At 48.1% G+C, this 19400-nt stretch overlaps 7 protein-coding genes across 7 annotated transcripts; 3 read left to right on the top strand and 4 right to left on the bottom strand.

The window, feature by feature from the left end:
• The first annotated feature begins 10 nt into the window (after nucleotides 1–10).
• F5891DRAFT_997100 (uncharacterized protein) lies at nucleotides 11–5310 on the top strand. The gene is made up of 17 exons (XM_041378424.1): nucleotides 11–345; nucleotides 398–438; nucleotides 484–633; nucleotides 691–869; nucleotides 920–937; nucleotides 985–1073; nucleotides 1145–1529; nucleotides 1581–1660; nucleotides 1720–2345; nucleotides 2395–2446; nucleotides 2497–2938; nucleotides 2988–3600; nucleotides 3653–3744; nucleotides 3796–4375; nucleotides 4431–4591; nucleotides 4639–4749; nucleotides 4802–5310. Exons 1-17 carry the CDS (start codon nucleotides 196–198, stop codon nucleotides 4981–4983), a joined length of 3951 nt encoding a protein of 1316 aa, XP_041233370.1. The 5' UTR covers nucleotides 11–195; the 3' UTR covers nucleotides 4984–5310.
• F5891DRAFT_1180823 (cytochrome P450) lies at nucleotides 5198–6259 on the bottom strand (the record flags this gene model as incomplete). The annotated part of the gene is made up of 4 exons (XM_041365984.1): nucleotides 5198–5285; nucleotides 5347–5617; nucleotides 5664–5853; nucleotides 6185–6259. 4 exons carry the CDS (start codon nucleotides 6257–6259, stop codon nucleotides 5198–5200), a joined length of 624 nt encoding a protein of 207 aa, XP_041233369.1.
• A 187-nt stretch (nucleotides 6260–6446) lies between these two features.
• F5891DRAFT_1098976 (putative argininosuccinate synthase) lies at nucleotides 6447–8366 on the top strand (the record flags this gene model as incomplete). Its single annotated transcript, XM_041363550.1, has 9 exons — nucleotides 6447–6495; nucleotides 6546–6625; nucleotides 6675–6734; nucleotides 6790–6855; nucleotides 6903–6985; nucleotides 7038–7147; nucleotides 7202–7857; nucleotides 7905–8005; nucleotides 8056–8366. 9 exons carry the CDS (start codon nucleotides 6447–6449, stop codon nucleotides 8126–8128), a joined length of 1278 nt encoding a protein of 425 aa, XP_041233368.1. The 3' UTR covers nucleotides 8129–8366.
• A 1312-nt stretch (nucleotides 8367–9678) lies between these two features.
• F5891DRAFT_1273525 (uncharacterized protein) lies at nucleotides 9679–12422 on the bottom strand. The gene is made up of 14 exons (XM_041370142.1): nucleotides 11923–12422; nucleotides 11766–11861; nucleotides 11612–11715; nucleotides 11490–11558; nucleotides 11385–11435; nucleotides 11328–11334; nucleotides 11188–11281; nucleotides 11052–11127; nucleotides 10873–10997; nucleotides 10760–10822; nucleotides 10444–10709; nucleotides 10083–10387; nucleotides 9928–10032; nucleotides 9679–9875 (listed from the first exon to the last, which is right to left on the bottom strand). Exons 1-14 carry the CDS (start codon nucleotides 12255–12257, stop codon nucleotides 9793–9795), a joined length of 1779 nt encoding a protein of 592 aa, XP_041233367.1. The 5' UTR covers nucleotides 12258–12422; the 3' UTR covers nucleotides 9679–9792.
• F5891DRAFT_997084 (uncharacterized protein) lies at nucleotides 12400–15459 on the bottom strand. Its single transcript, XM_041378423.1, has 13 exons — nucleotides 14751–15459; nucleotides 14600–14698; nucleotides 14441–14544; nucleotides 14319–14387; nucleotides 14225–14267; nucleotides 14011–14104; nucleotides 13887–13962; nucleotides 13709–13833; nucleotides 13598–13660; nucleotides 13279–13541; nucleotides 12925–13229; nucleotides 12769–12873; nucleotides 12400–12714 (listed from the first exon to the last, which is right to left on the bottom strand). The coding sequence occupies exons 1-13, from the start codon at nucleotides 15080–15082 to the stop codon at nucleotides 12632–12634; spliced, it is 1761 nt and encodes a 586-aa protein (XP_041233366.1). The 5' UTR covers nucleotides 15083–15459; the 3' UTR covers nucleotides 12400–12631.
• A 282-nt stretch (nucleotides 15460–15741) lies between these two features.
• On the top strand, nucleotides 15742–17154 carry F5891DRAFT_1220175 (uncharacterized protein; the record flags this gene model as incomplete). Its single annotated transcript, XM_041369395.1, has 3 exons — nucleotides 15742–16137; nucleotides 16212–16510; nucleotides 16588–17154. Coding segments are annotated over 3 exons (966 nt in total), but the record flags the coding sequence as incomplete, so codon positions are not given.
• A 698-nt stretch (nucleotides 17155–17852) lies between these two features.
• On the bottom strand, nucleotides 17853–19343 carry F5891DRAFT_1273522 (ribonuclease III domain-containing protein). Its single transcript, XM_041370141.1, has 4 exons — nucleotides 18657–19343; nucleotides 18369–18601; nucleotides 18192–18309; nucleotides 17853–18137 (listed from the first exon to the last, which is right to left on the bottom strand). The coding sequence occupies exons 1-4, from the start codon at nucleotides 19149–19151 to the stop codon at nucleotides 17889–17891; spliced, it is 1095 nt and encodes a 364-aa protein (XP_041233364.1). The 5' UTR covers nucleotides 19152–19343; the 3' UTR covers nucleotides 17853–17888.
• Nucleotides 19344–19400: the final 57 nt, after the last annotated feature.

The raw sequence follows: 19400 nt of genomic DNA, 5'->3' as shown, positions 1-19400 counted from the left end.
TGAATATTGATGTCGCGTTCATCGTCCAAGTCACGACCAGCTGCGCATGGACCTCAGTCGCAGTCAGCACGAATTCGTATTGCAAATGAAAGTGCTACACCAGACAGAGACGTCGGACCCGTCCCCTCTTCCCTATCTTTACTGACAGCACGCCGTCCGTCATGGGCTCCTCCACTTTACGATCATACGCAAGAAATGACCACTGGGCTCGGCTCCTATCGCGATGTACCATCATTTGGAACGACAAAAACGGCTCTTCCATCTTCTTCGCCTGAAGATGGTGGCAATTTCCAGAGAAATCTGCACATAGACATGAAGGAACTTGTCGGGGACGCGGTCGGAAATGTGCGTATCCTTTGTGTCACCAAAAAGGTAGTCTTCTGACTAAAATATACAGATGAGTATCAGCCCCGCGAGCAGAGACATCGTCCTTGCAGCGTGAGTTAGCATATATTGTGCCGAATGAATCTCAATAGTGCGAAGTCGCCGAGGTTTGTTTATCATTGACCTCGAGGCACCCCTCGAAGTGCCGCGTTTCCTTCCTCAAGGGGGAACGTGGGACGTCGCGGACGTGCAATGGAATCCTCACCGTGCTCGCGCAGAGTACATTGTATCTACCTCATCCGAGAAACTGTAAGCTCTCCTCTGTACTGTTGTAATTGGAGCCTTTGATTAACAGAAAACCTGAAGCCTTATATGGAACCTCATGATGGTCGGAAAGACATCCATCGAACATATACTTCACTCTCATTATCGTGCTATCACTGACATCAACTGGCATACCAAGGAGCCTGATATTGTATCTAGTGTTGGCATTGATGCTTGGGTGTGGTCTTGGGATATAAGGGAGCCGAGGAAGCCTGTACTAGGTGCGTTTTTTCCCCACTATCCTCATCAAACGTAGTTCGAATTATCACAGGACTATGCGCGTTCAATGGTAAGCATTTTCGAGCCCGTAGTTACGCGTTGTGATATTTTGCGCAGCGGGAGGTACGCAGGTGAAATGGAACCGACAGGATCCCAATGTTTTGGCATCCTCGCATATGAATGAAGTTCTAATATGGGATCGCCGGGTATGCCGCTTTTGCTATATCATCTTCTGGGGTTTATCACCCCTAGAGTTATTTACTAATCTACTTAGTAGAAAGGTTCGCTTCCTACTGCGCGAATAAAGGCACATACGGCGAAGATTTATGGTATAGACTGGGCGCATGAGCGGATGCACGACCTCGTTACTTGCTCTCTTGACAAAACGATCAAAGTGTGGAACGCGCACGATGCTCCTTCTTTTTCCTTTAATCAGTCTTCGCAAGCCGAAATTGAACCACGCTCAAAAATTTCAACACGATATCCCGTCTGGCGGGCCCGAAATCTTCCTTTCGGACACGGTGTGTTAAGCTTGCCACAGCGCGGAGATACAACCCTTGAAATGTACTCGCTGGAGGGCAGTGAGGTTGGGACGCCAGTAGAGGTGTTTGAGGGACATGCAGATGTAGTAAAAGAATTTGTGTGGAGGAAAGGAGGACTAGGTGAGCACGCACACTCCAGACGTCAATCGTCGTGTAATTTGGTGTCAACAGAGGGAGGAGATTACCACCTTATTACATGGTCCAAGGACAGAACTCTCAGATTTTGGCCGGTTGATGCTGAAATTATGGAGGTGCCCAATTATCTGTCATGTACCAGTGTGTTCGGTGCATAACGTTTTCTATTTCATAGAAAGTCGGTCATACGGCTACCACTCGAGCGCCTTCGCACCCTCATTCGCAACGTTCGCGTTTCTTTACGGACAAGTCTTTCCGTCACCCGCCAATAGCAACTGATGTGCACCCGCCACTTCTATCAGCACCCATTGGGCATCGTGGAATCCTGGCTGAAGTAAGAACGAGTACGCTTCCTTCTCGAGTACCAATGAATACAGTTACTGGCGCCAGTGCTGTTGCGAGCAGAGACAAAGATCATAATCCCGTCCTCCAACCACACCATGGATCTGCAGCGCGGGGCCGCGGTGCACTGCTTCTGGACGCTCCTGGATCTGCCGCACTCAGCATTCCCGGCACTACGCTGAAGCCTCACATTCAACATATTCCTGGGACACCCGCAACGATGACGATGACGCGTGGTCATGCGCTTGGTGGCAGATCTGCGAGAATGGACGCATTACAGTGGCTTGCGAGTATCAAGGTCGGCGAACGGCGCGAGGACAGCGCTTCCGGACCAGAAAGTAGAGTAAGTTCAGGAGAACGAGGATTAGAGCGCGACGAGAGCGTTCCACCGGGTCAGAAGAGGAAACGGAGCGGGAGTCGTGTTATGGATGGAGATGGCACGCAAAGCTTGCAAGATGAGCAAGTAAATTCATTGGCTCTCCTTGCTGCTACTGATCTCGGTGCGTAGAATTACATCTGCGCTAACAAAGCTGCAGACATCCAAAATAAAACTTGAAAAGGTTCTGTTCATCTCTCTCAGCATGTACGTTGACTTACTTGATATTCGTAGCACGACCTCACCAAGCGACGTACATGTACCCTTGGTTTGCATGGGCCATGGGGCGAGTCATCTTCTGTCAGCGTGTTCATACGCATTTCTTTCCGATTTCCAAAGACATACCCTCAATCTGGCGTACCTGACATTGATCTTGAGCGAAACCCCCTAGTTTCAATGCAAAGTCGCGCATTCATGCTGAGGCGGTTGAAAGGTATTCGAGAAAGAAGAAGACCGTGTCTTGAAGCCTGTCTGAGATTCTTACTTTTCGGGGATGAAGACGAGAGAGTTGGCATTCCGAGAGGGATTGACTCGGAGTCATCCAACGAGGAGGAGGAGGATAGTGCACGGAAGGAAGAGGGAGGGAGAAAGTCAAGGGATTTTACGGTTTCGTTGTTGAGGAATAACAAGAATCTTGCAGAACCCAGGACTTCACAAGGTGTCTTTGGGCCGAACGGTCGGTACCTTTCTCAGTCATTTTCAGCGTACGTTAAAGGTCAGATTAGGTGAACTGGTATGTTTCTTCCGTGCGCCGCCCCGGATAGTACGCAATCCCATGAACGAGATGTCGGCTTCTCCGGTCACAACTCCAGCATCACGTTCGTCTCCTTCTGCTCAGAGGTTGTTCCAACCCCCATCATTGCTCTCTGATGCGGTCCGACGGCTTGATATGGCTGCGATAGATCGTGACAGGCTGCTGGACTCCCTTCCACGGTCATCTGGCGATAATGACACGACCATGCGCATAATGACCAACCTCCTTACCTTTTCACACCGCCATCACCACAAACGACACGAATCAATGACCACTCCAGCCAGTTCCCTTCCAACAGCCAACCCAGGTTATGCCAAGGTGCCGGTCCTTACACGAAGAAGCACGGTGCTCATCGAAGGTCCAACTGATACCGCATTTGCTCAGCGGAAAGTCGCAGAGGCGTATGTGTTTGGGCACGATGGCGAGAGCGTAGGTGCTATATGCGAAGCAAACGCAAAAATCGCGCACGAACATGGGCAGTGGAGTCATGAACGAGTATGGAGGATATTAAGAGGCCTGTTCCCCACATCAGTGACCAAGGGTGCAGGTCCAAGCAAGATTGCGCGGAAAATTATTGATTCGCTGTATGTTTTTGTCCTATGCAGTATTTCAAGCGTTAACTTTGGATTCCCACAGGTACAAGGAGTATTGTGCAAGCCATGACGTGCAGATGCTCGCAATGCTTGGTATAATTCTACTCCGAGCCTTCGCATCGCTTCCTGATACTGGCAAGCCTTTTTTATTCGCTCGTCGGAGCATTCTCTCTGATAATATCACAGTGCCAAATACACCCTCTGCAAATGACCCGTCGTCAATTTCACCAACCCCTGAAGAAGATTACTTCTCTTTTGTGCGGCGGAAAGGCCCGCGTGCGGCAGCCCTCTCTCCCGGCTGGCCGCGGCTCTCATCGACATCTCCCACAGCTCCGCCCCTTATGGCTTCGTCGCTCTCGATGTCTAACACCTCCCGTGGTTCGTGGTCAAGTTTGTTCAATACTGGCAGCATGCGACAGTTTATGTCCGGCGTGCAGGAAAGTATCTCGACGCCTCTATCGATAGATACCCTTCAACTTCCGACGAGGACCCCAATGCCTACACCTCTACCGTTACCTGGGAGTGAAAGTGCGGGTTCTGTGGTTCTGAGGCTACCCAATCTGGACACACCAAGACGAGGAAAAACATTGATGTCACCAGTTTCAAAATCGTGGTCAGATACATCTGTCTTGTCAACACTTGCGCCTGCCGTACCCCTTTCACCTTCGGTGCGTGGGCGTCGACCGACTTTTTCGCAGGTTATCAGCCCAAAGCAAGTAATCCAAGAAAAGAGGTTGGTCATAGAAGAAGAACTTATTGAAGAAAAGTACACGATTTCTTTTTGCGTAGTGGGCGGATCTTCACTTAACATAATCATTTAGGCCAGTCGCATACGACCAACAGATTCTTGCTCAGTATAAGTGCCATGTTCTTGCATATGCGGAAATGCTCTTTAGATGGCAGCTTCTAAACAAGCGACTTGAACTGCTGAAGAGTGCCAAAATAACCATATTTCATGCTAATAACCGAGAGGCTACATTCGGTACGCAGTGAAACGGAAGATATGTGTCGACTGACAACTTTCAGTAGATGTGCAGCATGTCTGTGGGAAATGCAATCGCGCTCTTGATCCCCACACATCATGTTGTGGAGTAAGGACTCTTAAACCGCGGTGCTCTTTGTGTCGTTTACCTGTGAAAGGTAGTGCAAACGTGACACTCATTGATGATGTTGACTCACGCTAGGCGTCCAGGCCTCTCACGCACCTGTGGAAATTGCCTCCATGTCACTCATTTGGGATGTTGGCGAGATGCTACATCAAATGTGTGCGGCTCTGGTTGTGGATGTCGGTGTAGAGGAGAACTGCGTCCTGATCTACGGGCATCCATGGTACCATCCCCAAAACCTGCTGCACCTTCTGCATTGTCGAGGTAGAATCAAATATACCTCAGTCCAGAGCGCTCTAGTGCTTTCTGAGTGGTCATTCAACGTTTAGCCTGTGCTTCTTGGCTTGGGAATAACGAATGGTTGTATCGTTGGAATGGAATTTGTCTTGATCGCTAGCTAATACTGGGATGAACCTGTACTCAAATGGTTTAGGATGGCTTTCAGGTGTGTAAGAATGCGTTTAGGCTTATAGAGGGACGAGTTACCAGAATACACCAACATTCTCGAACTCTATAGGAGGTGTGATCTCTTCCCCTCTTGCATCCAACGGTTTGGCGATCGTGAACGCACTTCAACGCAGCAAGGATACAAGAAATATTGGGGTACAACGAGGCTTCGACAAGATGCAACCCTGGAATAAGATCCCATCGTTCAGTGGCTGCTTGGATAGTGTCGTGTAAAGGATGCGCACCAGGGCATCTACGGCGCCCGAACCCAAAAATGAACTTGCGTGGGTCCAATTGAGGGGAGGAACCGAGGAAGCGTTCAGGCCTGAATTCTAATGGGTCGAGGTACATTTTTTCATCCCGTGATATGGAAAAAATGTTCGCGATGACGGTTGCACCCTTCGGTATGCGGTACCCTTCGTAGACATCTTCCTTCATCGCGCGGTGCAAGAGCCCTGCGTTACTGAGTGAGCGGGAGCTAGAACAATATATATGGCTGACCTTGTGGAGCCACAGGTGCCCAGCGAAGGAGCTCTTGGATGAGGGCTCCGATGTATGGAAGCTTGTCTCTGTCGTTGAACGCGGGAAATTGGTCCTGACCCACGATGGCATCGATCTCTGCCTGCGCATGCTTCTGCACCTCTGGATAAAGTAGTATCGCCAGGATACAAGACGTCAAAGATGATGATGTCTGCTCATTGTTTCAAAGTCACACGAGGGAAGGTGCAAAAGATATCTCATGGTGTCGACTCCCTCTGCATAGATCCCCTGACTGCACCACTTGGCGATATCTTCTTGTTGGGCACCGACTATGGATTTGTCCTCTGCTTACGAACCGCGTGAGTGGCGAACGTTACCGATTGTATACCGTCTACATTTGCCGTTTGTTTTGCCGCTGCCATACGTCTCAGACACGAAGATCGAGGATCTCAAGCGATGCAATACGAGCCTGCTAACAGGCAAAGCTGACCAAAATCAGCGTATAATCGCCAACTTCGGTAAGCCATGCGAGGATCACATACTGTGACACGAGTGGGTGGCAAAGTTTCATTTGCCGCCCTCTCCACGTTACTGGGTGCATGAGATGCAAAACACATGATCGCGCCAATCACGTGATGTTTGTGGCCCATCAGATAAAATTCATTCTAAATCTGGTAAATTGTCACTGTTCGGCTTCCAGAGTCCTCCCCGGCCTACTTTTACATAAATAGATCCTTGAAAGCTTGAGACTTCAGATCTTCAGACCTCTGACTGCCCGTGTGTCCTTTATCAACTGTTATAACAATGTCACCTGCACAAGGTCGTGTTTTGCTAGCATACTCTGGCGGTCTTGGTAAGTTGATCTGCACGGGGGAGATTATCGTTAAATATCAAGATCTGCAGACACTTCATGCATCTTGGCATGGCTGATCGAGCAGGGCTATGAGGTTTACGCCTTCATGGCTGATGTCGGTCAGGAGGAGGTGCTAATATCTTCTGTAATCCGCTGCTGGTGACTGACTATTTGTACAGGATTTCGAAGCAGCTAGAAAGAAGGCACTCAGTGTTGGTGCAAAGAAATTCTTCGTGGAGGTTTGAGATTCTTCTAGTGTTGAACTTGCTGCGTTTGTCGCTCATAAACTTGCAGGACCTGAAGCGTGAATTTGTAACGCAGTTGATCTACCCTGCTGTACAAGCAAACTGCATCTACGAAGTAAGTGCCATCCTCTGACAGTTATCATGAGCTGATCGCCATCGCAGAATGTATATCTACTCGGAACTTCTCTCGCCCGTCCTGTTATCGCTCGTGGTATGATATCCGTTGCAGACAAAGAAGGTTGCGAGTAAGCCTCGCCTTCATCTTCCACTTACCTGAGCTCATCGGACTTCTGACAGCTATGTATCACATGGCTGCACAGGCAAAGGGAATGACCAGGTTCGCTTTGAACTTGCTTTCTATGGCCTCAAGCCAGATATCAAGGTCATCGCTCCTTGGAGGCTTCCTGGTGATTCAATTTTCCGCAACTTACAAAACCTTTTCCCTAATCCCCAACATCCAGAATTTTACAACCGTTTCCCTGGCCGTCAAGCACTACTTGCATACGCGGCGGAGAAGGGAATTCCCGTGCAACAGACTGCCGCAAAACCATGGTCGACCGACGAGAACCTCTTCCATATCTCCTATGAGGCAGGCATCCTCGAGGATCCAAACACCACACCCCCCGATGACATGTGGAAACTCACTGCATCTCTCAAAGATGCACCAACGGAGCCTGAACAACTGTCGATCGAGTTCAAGGCCGGTCTTCCCGTAAAGGTTGTAATTACTAACCAGGCCCCTATCACTGATCCCGTCGACATTTTCCTCGCACTCAATGCTGTCGCGAGGAAGCATGGTGTCGGCCGTATCGACATCGTCGAAAACCGATTCATTGGCGTCAAGTCTCGTGGCTGTTATGAGTCGCCTGCAGCGACTATTTTACGTGTCGCACATATGGACATTGAAGGTCTCACGCTCGACCGCAATGTTCGTGCTCTTCGCGATCAGTTCATCACTATCGAACTCGCCCGTATTCTCTACAATGGTCACTTCTTCACCCCTGAGCGTGAGTTCGTGACTAGCGCCATTCCCGCGAGTCAGCGCACCGTCAACGGAACAGTACGCTTGAAGCTCTACAAGGGTAACGTCGTCGTTATCGGTCGCTACTCCGATGAGGTAACGAATTTGACTCATAACTTTCATGTTTTCTTACCGCTTTTCAGGGTCTTTATGATGAGCACCAATCTTCCATGGACGAGCTCGGTGGGTTTGAGCCAACAGACACCACAGGTTTCATCCAGATTGAAAGTATCCGCATTAAAAAGTATATCTTCAACTGATCTCATCACAACCTGCTCACTCAATTTTTTCAAGGTGGGGTCAGGCCAATGCTCGCAAGGGCCAAGGTGGTGTTGAGCCACAGGATGTTTATGGCTCTCGCATCTAGTTGACTACAATATCCTAGATCTCAAGGACGGAAAGTGAATTATCTCACCAATTGTAAATCGTACCCTGCTATTACTCTTCAGTCGCGTCCAGCCGACCATTCAGCACTAACCAGTACAAACCTCGATGGAGTCTTTTCCTTCCAAGAACCAACTGAATAACATCATGGTTATGCATAAATATACCTTGTATAACGAGTGAGGCGTCCCGACCTTGTTGCCTAATGTACAGTTCTTTCGACGACGACAATATTTCCTTAGAAAGGTAGCCGTTCAAACGTTCACTAACCCGAGGTCCTCACAGATAAGATCTACTCCCTTCTCGCCAACCTATGAAGAAAATTGAGCTGGAAACTAGAACAAGCTTCAAATGCCTACATGACGCGGGCCCGGGGTGTGTCTTTGAAGCTAGTATTTGCGTGAACTCTGGACCCATTTCTTCAGCTCCTCTCCAGTAGGACGAATCTTCTGATGTACTTGAACCTAGACAGCTTGAGTCGACTGTCTAACGATCACTTCGAAATCTATCCTTCTTTTCTTTTTTTTTATATTTAGAAAAAAAAAAAAAAAAGATGGTATTCGATGACAGGCGTGCCGCGTCCTTGGGTATCTGTATAAGCATGATCAATAGGCCCACCTCTTGCTGTGCCAAACGTAGTAGGCGGTATCTTCACGAGAGGTTCGTTGTACGCGTATCCCACGCCCGAAAGATCGAGTTGTTTGAGCGACCCAAGGTTAAATTGAACGTGATATTCTACCCCACTGCTCAAGGCAACCATATCTTGCGAGCCCAGACTGTGGCTCGACCGCGTCTGGGTGACCCAAGTGGAGAGGTGAGAGAGTACCTGGCCGAGGCAACACGGTAGAACAGGTCCCCCTGAAGTCAGGTGCTGTAGTCATATAGCCATTCTTCTCATTAGCCGATAGCAGCAAGAACTGTTGTTCCTATCGTGACCAATGCAAATTTGAAACAGCCGGACAAATTCATCCTGCCTGGTGCTGGGCCCCTCGCGGTATTTTCAGAAACAATGTTAACAGATACTGAGTTGAACCATTACATTTGTACGACATCTTCCGCCAGCGCACTGTGCATCATCTTGACATCTTTCTTCGGAGCAAACTGAGTGTCGACTTGTAATTCGCATCATAACAAAGAGCACTGACAACGCGGCTACTACGACGCACGGAGCATGCACCACATTTGCATATCTTTAGGTTTTCAACGATGCAGACTCTAAATAGATAAGCATGTGAATAGAGCTGTGGGCTTCAGCCTTCAGGTTCTTTGGAATATATACCATCTTCTCAAGCGACTAGTCATGCGGTTCTGTTCATTTGACCACTGAATGTCACGTACCGTGGATATAAGTCAGAGTACACCTAGGAGGGACTGTAATCCATAACAAGGGCGACTCATCGGGACAGTGCAGTGCAACATCAACAGAGAGGACACATGAAAATCTTGAAGATTCTTATTTTGCGTTCGAGTCTAGACACCATAGACTCATGAGCCCGATTAACACATTGCTCTTAACTGCCCTATCAGGCCTCAGGCCTCAGATAGATCAGAAGTCTGCAAGCGAGGGAATTGCTCATTTATGAACTGTACTATCACAGTGACGTATAGACATCACATGGCAAACCAATGACATTTTGACACCCTACTTTAAGGAAGGGATGATTCGTCGACGTTGAGAACCAAAGTGGTGTAGAATCCGATCATCCCAACGAAGCTATTGATGGAGATCGCTGGAGAACAGTTAGCCATCCAGTTGCCGAGAAACCAATCCAAAATGTGTACCTTCGTTGACTGTGTGCACGCCAGAAGGAAGAGACCCTCCACCGGCTGCCTCAAGGTGACCATACCGGAAAATATGGTCAGTCAACTTCCAATAGAACCGTGTATCTGTATTCCAATCGTCACCAGAGCTAGTGCAATCCGTGCTCAAAACCTACCTGTGTTACCGGACATGATGCCTGGGCTCACGATGATTGCATCTGAACCAGAAATATTTCTATGGGAGTTGTAGGCTGCTTTGATAGTCCCAGATAAAAGCCGAAACGGTGCAGCGTCTTCGCCAGACGGAGTGACTGGTGCTGGCTCCAAGCCGTCACCGAACGCAGTGGAAAGGGTCAAGGTGCCATATGAAGGCGCATCCTCATTGGAAACATAGCTACCAAAAGCCGTGTAAGACAGATTGAAGTCGTCTGCGAGAGATTTCAACAATTCGATGTCGCGCACTTTTATGGCGGCGATAGAACTACAGATAAGATTGGACGTGTTAACGATAATATTCATTTGCATCAAAAGCCCTACCTTTCTGTAGAAATTCGGTGATTCACAATGGCCCACGCCTGTTCTGGGAGAGCGTTTACCTTCACTCCACCGTCCACGAGATCGATAGCTTGAGTAGTGCCGACAAGACTCATGAAAGTACGGTCCTTAAAGAGTTCCTCCTCAGCGGCACGAAGCGCTTTATCGCAGTGCTCTGCATGCAACATGTGTTCCTTTAACGAGGAACTGATGCCTGGTGCGTATTGAGCCATGCATTGAGCGTTCCTGTAAGTCGGTGATCCTCTTGTCTGCCGGAAAAGTATCAGTGCATCGTTACAGCCAGTCTCTTAAAACTCACCAAGTGGGTCTCGAAGGGATTTTTCTCATACTGTACAAGGAGCTCTGCAAGCATACCGATGCTCTTGAAAAATCAGAGACGATTGGTGAGGAACTGAGTATGAGAAAGCTCACTGTATGAGGTGGAGGAAGGCTAGAATGGCCACCGGGAGATGTAACTTTGATATGGACGTTCAAGGTACCTTTCTCGGCAATTGCAGGTACTGCAATAACACGACCATATACCTCACCGTACCCGGCTGTCAACCAGAACCTCATTACTCATCGTGTTAGTCAGTCCAACAATAACTCACAGCCTTCGTCGAGAAGCATGGTAAAGGCGTTTTCTCCAAATCTCTCTATCATTTCGGTAGCTAGGGAAGACGCACCCTTGAACCGGTATTCAATGTTAACAGGCTAATGTAACTGTACAGAGTTTTAGCAACTTACCCGTATTCCACTTACTTCCTCGTCAAATCCTGACGCGATCACAACCGTGCGAGTCGGCTTGAAGCCGTTCTCTAGCATAGATTCAACCGCAGACCTACGGCCATCAGTATACTTTTCTTGAACATTACAAGGACACAAACATGATCCCTGGACGCAATCAATAAGTCCAGGAATAGAACTAGATGTTGGAACACTACCGATTAGACCGCTCTTATCATCGCACGACCCGCGACCCCAAAGGCTCTCCCCTGCCAAGGTATCAGTTAAAAACATGCGACCTATCATGAAACTACTGTACAGACCATCAAAGTAACCGGAGAATGGAGGATGTTGCCATTCATCGATTGTCGTTTCTAACACAGGGACCACGTCTAGCGGCCGATAAGTCAGTATATAGATATGTATGATGCACAAACGAACTTACCCTGGTGAGCAGCGAGGAGAAGTGGCTTCAAAGCACTGTTTGAGCCTTTCCATACGTATAACAGTCCGTATGTGTTGACTTTCGTAAGTTCCAAGTTTGAGTGACTGGCACACGATGTGAACTGGACAATGGCACAGTGCGGAAGAGTACTCACAGTAAAGGGAATGAGTCTTTCAGATAATCATGCAACGGGAGGAACTTCTCCCAAACGGGCTCTGTCACATCTCCCATGTCATCGAACGTTTCTGTGCTGCCAATGAGGGCTGTATTTAGCGCAGATACTCAGCATATCGCAGGCGAAACAAACACACGGAATTCGCACAGCTCCCCCAAGCCAGTCTATAGCTCTCGTTTTGAACTCTTCAGTACTGTACACGTGTTGAAGACTTTCCCAGATCACTCCATTCTTCTCGGGAACAAGTTCGCCCACCTGAGGGCACAAATCTATGCCATTCTCGAGGGTGCCGACAGTGGAACCGTTCAAGGGTCTTTTGACAAAGTATGTTGAAGCAGAGATTGCGAGTGCAGTGACGAGTGTGATCTTGAATACGATGGCCTTGGCCTTCGAAAGCTTCGTAGTGGATGTGCGGGCATTAACACCTGGAAGCTCGTCAGCTTTCTTTTCGACTAGATTGACTTGGGACATGTTATGCGACAGAAGCCTGCAATGACAGGAAAGACCATTATTCTTTCAAGCTGGAAACTGCTATATATGATCCCACTGGCTGATAACCACCGTTTTACGGGCCGTTCTGGATTGGTTTTGGATATCCATTAATAGTCAGAGGGTCAAGTGTCATGCATATGCATGTCATGGGTCAAAATTTGTCATGAGTCGTCGCTACTACTACATATAAACCCAGGACTGTACACAACTCGGACGCCGAACAAACTAGCTTACTCACGTACTATGACCCATCGGCGATTTGTACCATTACTACCCATATTTGTTCCCATACAGCCATGCAAAGGGCACCGCGTCTTAACTCCTTCAGTATACTAAAATACAGAAATTCTCTCTCAGGGCAATTCCGATTCATCAACGTTGAGAATAAGTGTGGTGAAGAATCGAATCATTTCAACAAAGTTGCTGATCTTAATGGCTGTCATGAAACCATGCATCAAATACGGAAGAGAGAGAAAAAATCAAGTCTTACCCTCGTTGATGGTGTGTACCCCAGAAATAATGGTTCCACCACTAGCACCGTCTGTATGGCCATAGCGGAAGATGTGCTCGGTCAGCTTCCAATAGTACCTCGTGTCTATCAAGGGCGTGAGGATCACATGGTGATGACCAAACAGATATCACTGACCTGTGTTGCCTGACATGATTCCAGGACTGATGATCAAGCTATCATCATCTGAAAGACCTCTGTGAGAGTTATATGCAGCTCTGATAGTACCAGATAACAATTGGTAAGGCACGGCGTCATGTCCAGTGGGTGAGACTGGAGCAGGCTCAAGTCCGTGCGTATAAGCTTCAGATAGTGTCAAGGTGCCAAACGCGGGAGCATCAGCATCAGTTATCCTAGCACCAAAGGCAGTATATGATAGGTTGAATTGGCTTGCCAGCGATATGAGCAGCTCAGTATCGCGCCCTTTCGTTGCAGTGACGGAACTAGACTCGATGTTAACATGTGTTTGTGCGATACTGATCAATCACCAACCTCTGCGTCGAAATGCGATGGTTCACTACAGCCCAAGCTTGCTCTGGCAGGGCATTGACTTTCACCCCTCCGTGAATGAGGTCAATAGCTTGAGTGGTTCCGACGAGATTTTTAAACATTGGGTTCTTGAAGAGTTCCTGCTCAGCGCGGCGAAGAGCAAGTTCATTATACTCTGCGCGAATGATATCTCTTCGCAGTGATGCAGGAAGGTCAGGTGTGTGAACAAGACACTGTGCAATCTTGTATGTTGGTGAACCTCTTTCCTGCGAGATTTGCGCGAGAGTTATTCAATTTCCCTATTGGTGTTTCTAGAACTTACAAGATGAACTTCGAATGGATTTCTCTCAATGTTAACGAGCATATCTGCCAGTATGCCAATGCTCTATGCTGATATGAGCACCCAGCCATTAATTCTGGAGCAAAGACCCACAGTATGATGCGGTGGAAGACTTGAGTGTCCACCAGGAGATGCAACATTTATCATCACATCCAAATATCCTTTCTCCGAAATTCCGGGAGTTGCGATGACTCGGCCAAACTGTTCGCCATATCCAGCTGCAACCCAAAGCAGTTAGAATAGATTGATGGCAAAGAGAGCATCATCTTACAGCCTTCATCCACTAGCATGGCGTAACCATTTTCACCGAACATCTCCAATAACACTGGTGCCAACATTTGAGCACCCTATCGATGGTTCAGCCTAGTTGTCAAACTGTGGGATGATGTCCTTACGTGAAGGCCGCTGGTCTCTTCATCAAACCCGGACGCCAAAACTACGGTTCGGGTTGGTTGAAACTTGTTCTCCAGCATATTCTCCATGGCAGACCTAAGGCAAAACATAAGTTAGAGTGAAAGAAAGGTTATGAAATATATCATACATGATACCTGTGCATCCATGATCAGCCAAACGGAAAGCGCGTAACTTGCGAAGAGCTCACCTATCAACCCGCTTTTGTCGTCTTGCGAGCCGCGTCCCCATACTCGCTCACCTATCATACTCATCAGAGATTATCAGATAGATTGTAATAGAACGCTCGCACCGTCGAAGTGCCCAGAAAAAGGTGGATACTGCCATCGGTCAATTGTGGTCTCCTCCACAGGAACAACATCTGGATCACAAAAATTCCAGGGACTGGCTACGCAAGAAGGGCACTGAGATCACCTTGGTGGGCTGCAAGCAAGAGAGGCTTGAGAGAGCTGCTCGTTCCTTTCCAGACATATATCAGGCCATACGTATTGACTTTCGTCACCTCTAGGGAAGCATGGCTGTGCAATTACAGGGATGGTCAGTCTACACGCAATAAACTAGAAGCACACCTACACCAGTGGGAAGGCCTTCAACAGATAGTCGTGAAAAGCACCGAATTTCTCCCAGCGTGGGTCAGTCCCGACAGGACCCATCTGATCGTAGGATTCTGTTCTAGTACTAGTGAGTTCTCTGGTGAGGCTTGCAATGTGAATGATAAGCTTACGGGATCCTAACAGCCCCTCCAAGCCAGTCCACCGCTCTCATCTTGAATGCATCAGTTTCATAGGTGTCGCCCAAAGTCTTCCACAAAGCACCGTTGGACTTTGGGATGAGCTCAGACACTTGGGGGCAGATATCTGCATTAACTTCCTGGTGGGTATGGTACGGCCCGATGCCATATGGTACCTTCCATAGAAAAGTGGATGCGAATACAGTGGCTAGTACCACCAGACCCCTCAATGCCACTGTCCTGCGGCTCGACAACGTCCTGCCAGTACCACGGGGTGGCAAGATTAAAGGAAGGAATTCGTTTGTTTTCTCGTTCGTGATAGACATACCCAGAAATCAACAAGTATCTTGGAGGAATCTCGGTAGCTGAAGTACTTATATCACGGCCCGGGCCATACGGATCGTCGAATCCCGCTTGGCCAGCGTCACGTTGTCGTGCGTGGATCAACAGCGCGCGAACTTTAGCAATTAATTGCTGACTTATTCTCAACCACGTCACCTGTCAATGCATGTGTCCTGCAGTGCCAGTGGACCAGGGTATGGAAGGAACGACTCGGACTATCTTCATTTGTCTATAGTCCATCGAGGCGAGGCTAGCAGGAGAATTTCTGGAGAAACGTCAAATTTGATTGTCTTGGCAAGTTGGGAGGCTGCTGTCACTTGATTTCATAAGCACGTGACAAACGCGTCGCGATCGAGTCTGCTGATCGCGTTGCACAAACCCTGATTTATAGGAGCAATACGTATACTAAAGCCAATCTCAGTTCAGCTTCTACGCGTACCAGCATATTCACCTCTCTCAATCAGTGTTCATCATTATAATCTCTTCTGCCATGACATTACTGTGCTCGTCCGAGCCACTGGCTTCCTTTTGGTCTTTGCTTCAAACGAGCTGTCATCGACAATGCCGTTCAGGTCCTGTCCGACTCCGTTGGCCTCGTTGTATCATACTCTATCTGCTTGTCGACAATTACACTGGTTCTTGCCACCGAGAAAGCTGCACAGAAGATCCTCAGGGACTCAAGCATGGGCCCGCCACTTCAAAGAACGACGACCCGATTCTAACCTTCCATCTTCCAATGACACCACCACCACCGTTATGCCTCAGCCTGTGGAACCATCTCGTTTTCAGCCATTTCCGCTTCCATCTCAATTTAATTGAATCGACGGAAACAACGTTCGTTCCAATCACGTACTATAATATCTGTATGACTTGCATCACTCTCACTTCGCCGAACCTCTACTGCAAACGCCTTTCTATCAATTCCAGCGCCACTCTTGTACCCTATGACAACGACTCTGTCGCCGACGTCCTCTCGGATGATGATGCCTCGGATGCTGACGACTGTGAGCCGTTTAGTGGCGAAAGCATCATTCACGAGGTAAGACGCAGCGTATCTTCAGTTTCCATATTATCTGGCATTTGAATCTCTCCTATGATCGTTCTGAAATACAGCCTCGGAAGGAACGTGCACTAGAGCCGCCTATGCTTGATATTCTGATTGCCAAAATGACAGCTCTTGCTCTCGATAATCCACATCATCATTCCAAGCTTCGACCACTCATTTCAAACAACAACAACCACAAGACGTCTACCACCATTCATTGTCCTCCACTTTTTGAACCAGCCTACTCTGGACGCATTGCTCTGACGTTTGGAGGCGGCTCTCTCCCCGATACTTCATCTACCGATCCCGGCGTCGCTCTTCCTGGACCCAGCTTTCCCATCGATGTCGCCCGTCTTCCATCTCGGAGGTGATCTTAGTTACGAAGCGCACCATTTGGTACTTCAAGCTGCCTCCTCTCACAACTACTCTGCTTCGACAGCCTAGACCTGAAACAACAACGCAGAGCCAAACATATTGTCCCTTTTCATTGATCTCCACGATCTGGGTACGCCTACGCTTCGATGTCAGGTCCCCTACGACCAATCCGGACGACGGCCTCCTGTCCCCCGCGACCCGCTTCACTGCTAAAGAAGTCAAAGGCCACTTCCAATCTACGCGTACCACACCATGCCGCAAGTCTCGAAGGCCAGAGAGCAAGTCGTTTCTTATTTCCTTCTCTACTACCTCGTCGATCTGTACGCTCCTCGACTGGTGATTTATATCATAGATCTATCTCTGGCATGTACGTTTCTTGTTTTTGTTTCCTTCTTCAATTTGTGTCCGAGACAGATATTGGACTTGTCTCTGCCATGTACGTTCATCATGATTTGCTTTCCCCTTTGCTGGTATGTTTATCTCCTTCGTCATGTATTCTGGGACTTTTCATTCCCTTCTTCGCATAGAAATCTTTGATTTACTTTCTCCCTTACTGGTATGAACGGGCTCATTAGATTTCAATATGTACAGATTGTTCTTGTTACTAGTATTTTCGTGCATGTATGACTATTATCATTGACAGCGTAGTCTTGAATACAAATTTTTCATCGCACCCTACAAGCACCATTCTCATCTTGCATGCATCAGCTTTATAGGAGTCACAAAAAGTTTACCGCAACGCATTGTTGGGCATTACGATGAACTCTGAAAATCGGCAAATGTCTAGATTGATTTCCAAGTGGGAGTGGTAGTGACGGCCCAACACTATGTGGTGCCCTCCATATGAAAGTGGATGCCGCATGTGAATATAGCCAGTACAACCGGATATAGTTAGTGCCACTGTGCCAGTATTTTGCTCCGCTCTATGGCATCCTAATCTTATGCGGCAGCAGGACGCCAGGGAAGACTCAACTCGTTTGTTTTCTCGTTTGTTCCAGTGGCACAAACTCCTTGAAAGACATTTCCAACTAAGGTTATTAGTCAGACAGCGCATGTCATGGTGAGGGAAACACATCTAGCACAGCAGGTGGTATGATGCAAATGTGTGGGGATAACAAAGGCGTCTGAATTCTAGATCTCGCATTTGGAAGCATCTTGAACGATGGAAATACTTTCCATGGAATTTCAGCACGGTCAAGTAGGTTGAGGTCAAGTGCAGGTTGACATAAGTCATGCAGGATGAGTGCTGGCCTGTTGGTCTTCGCTGGTCAGTCCTATAGAAGGAACACAGCTGTTCCTTCTTGTATGGGGTCTTAGCGTCGCTCTTAAAACTTCAAGAGTAAACTGTGCAGATTAAGCAAGATTGTGTACTATACATCCAGACCCTCCCGTCTCGTCTCTATCTCCTCTAGTGTCGGTCGCTTGGGAGCGACAATATTGCTGCGCCCTGAGCTCGCATATAGAATTTCAGCCTCACCGAGCACCCCGGGGGTGTATGGTACCTCCAATCCAGTCTTGTAGATATTGCCCTGCTTGAAAGGGAATGTCGATGAGGGGACTTGGAGAAGGTGGTCTGGCGTCCGAGTAAGGTATAGCCGGTGTAGCGAGTCTTCAGCCGCCTAAAGCACCTACAGTAAGATAATTATGGATAGGTATACCTGGAGGGTGCTTACCCGGTATTCTGCCATCTTCAACGAGCTACCAAAACCCTCGCCAAGCTTGTCCTGTCCAGAAAAAATACCCACTACAAATACGGGCGAATTCGAATAACGACCAGTTTCCTTCAGTAATCTGTATGGTAAAGGCTCTTCAGTTCAATGACAGACGAACATTATATCCGGGTAGCATACCTGGACTTTGGACGTTCACGACCAAATTTTTCCACTGTTTCTATAAGGGCTCGCTTTGGGTCACGGAATCTGATCATACTCCGCAGATCAACCTGCCTATTCAAGAAAAACGACTGGACAAATTTCCGTGCAGATTGGAGTGATATTTCTTGGTAAACAAGGGCAGTTATTGCCCTCGGTATTGATGCTAGTGCATCCGAGTGCAGTAGTGCTGGAGACATTGGTGTCGTAGGCTAAAATGTTCGATCAGCAACGAGGTGCTTGTACTTTAGACATTTAATACTCTACCTGTCTATGCCACCGTAGTAGGGGTACTGCACCCATTTCCTGAGCGACACTCGCGCATGTCAATGGACCAACATGAGCGCTGACTGCAGCCTTTAAAACGCGAGTCGGCAAATGTGGGTATGCGGCATGAAGATGTTCAGATGCAAATAGTCCCATCAACGAATTTCCTAGTGTCGCAAGATTCGCGTTTGTTGGGGGTGTGGGGCTCGAAGGGTAATATTTAACATGAAGATTGAGGAACGACTTGTGTGTGCAAGCGCGTCGGACTACATCTGCTGATGACAACACGTTTGCAAGGCCTATTCGGTGGGCAAACGCGGTGAGGGCAGACGTAGGTGGGGGTTGGAGAGCTGCCCATAACTCCGGGTCAAAGAAATTCGGTTTGCCAGAGTCTGGCACGAGGATGGCCTCTTTTGGCGGAAACTGCTTCAGTCGTGAAGTGGAAACAGCTAACTTTGAAGCAGAAGAATAAAGGCGTTTTGAGACATGACCCATTGGCAGAAATTACGCAGAATGAGTCGTGTTCGACACTCGAGCCGTCGTCCCCGTTAGACTCGTTTCCGCTCAAGCCTGCTCAAACCAAAAATTAGTCCAATGTCATTTCGGCAAACTCCGTAAAGACGGTAACCGGTACCCTTGCAAGGCTGCAAGACCATCCGCTCATCTTTTATAAAAATTTTATTTACTGTTGAGTCTAGCTGGATGAGCATCTCAGGAGCAATTTTACTTGATCGTAAATATTTG

The sequence above is a fragment of the Suillus fuscotomentosus genome (genome assembly GCF_016647785.1).
Source record: "Suillus fuscotomentosus strain FC203 chromosome Unknown F5891scaffold_2, whole genome shotgun sequence".
NCBI classification, from domain to species: Eukaryota; Fungi; Basidiomycota; class Agaricomycetes; order Boletales; family Suillaceae; genus Suillus; species Suillus fuscotomentosus.
This window is presented reverse-complemented; position numbering and strand designations above follow the sequence as displayed.

What these genes read in the sequence shown, in the direction of transcription:
- F5891DRAFT_1273522 (XM_041370141.1), bottom strand. Translation starts at nt 19,151, where the DNA reads ATGGGTCATGTCTCAAAACGCCTTTATTCTTCTGCTTCAAAGTTAGCT. An exon ending in TACTACGGTGGCATAGACAG is followed by an intron (nt 18,602 to 18,656) that starts GTAGAGTATTAA and finishes CGAACATTTTAG; the next exon opens with CCTACGACACCAATGTCTCC. An exon ending in TGAAGATGGCAGAATACCGG is followed by an intron (nt 18,138 to 18,191) that starts GTAAGCACCCTC and finishes TAGGTGCTTTAG; the next exon opens with GCGGCTGAAGACTCGCTACA.
- F5891DRAFT_1273525 (XM_041370142.1), bottom strand. Translation starts at nt 12,257, where the DNA reads ATGTCCCAAGTCAATCTAGTCGAAAAGAAAGCTGACGAGCTTCCAGGT. An exon ending in CATCATGTCCGGTAACACAG is followed by an intron (nt 10,033 to 10,082) that starts GTAGGTTTTGAG and finishes ATTGGAATACAG; the next exon opens with ATACACGGTTCTATTGGAAG. An exon ending in CGTGCACACAGTCAACGAAG is followed by an intron (nt 9,876 to 9,927) that starts GTACACATTTTG and finishes ACTGTTCTCCAG; the next exon opens with CGATCTCCATCAATAGCTTC.
- F5891DRAFT_997100 (XM_041378424.1), top strand. Translation starts at nt 196, where the DNA reads ATGACCACTGGGCTCGGCTCCTATCGCGATGTACCATCATTTGGAACG. An exon ending in TTCTAATATGGGATCGCCGG is followed by an intron (nt 1,074 to 1,144) that starts GTATGCCGCTTT and finishes TCTACTTAGTAG; the next exon opens with AAAGGTTCGCTTCCTACTGC. An exon ending in TTGATGCTGAAATTATGGAG is followed by an intron (nt 1,661 to 1,719) that starts GTGCCCAATTAT and finishes TCTATTTCATAG; the next exon opens with AAAGTCGGTCATACGGCTAC.
- F5891DRAFT_997084 (XM_041378423.1), bottom strand. Translation starts at nt 15,082, where the DNA reads ATGTCTATCACGAACGAGAAAACAAACGAATTCCTTCCTTTAATCTTG. An exon ending in TCGCAAGACGACAAAAGCGG is followed by an intron (nt 14,105 to 14,224) that starts GTTGATAGGTGA and finishes GTTTTGCCTTAG; the next exon opens with GTCTGCCATGGAGAATATGC. An exon ending in CATGCTAGTGGATGAAGGCT is followed by an intron (nt 13,834 to 13,886) that starts GTAAGATGATGC and finishes TTTGGGTTGCAG; the next exon opens with CTGGATATGGCGAACAGTTT.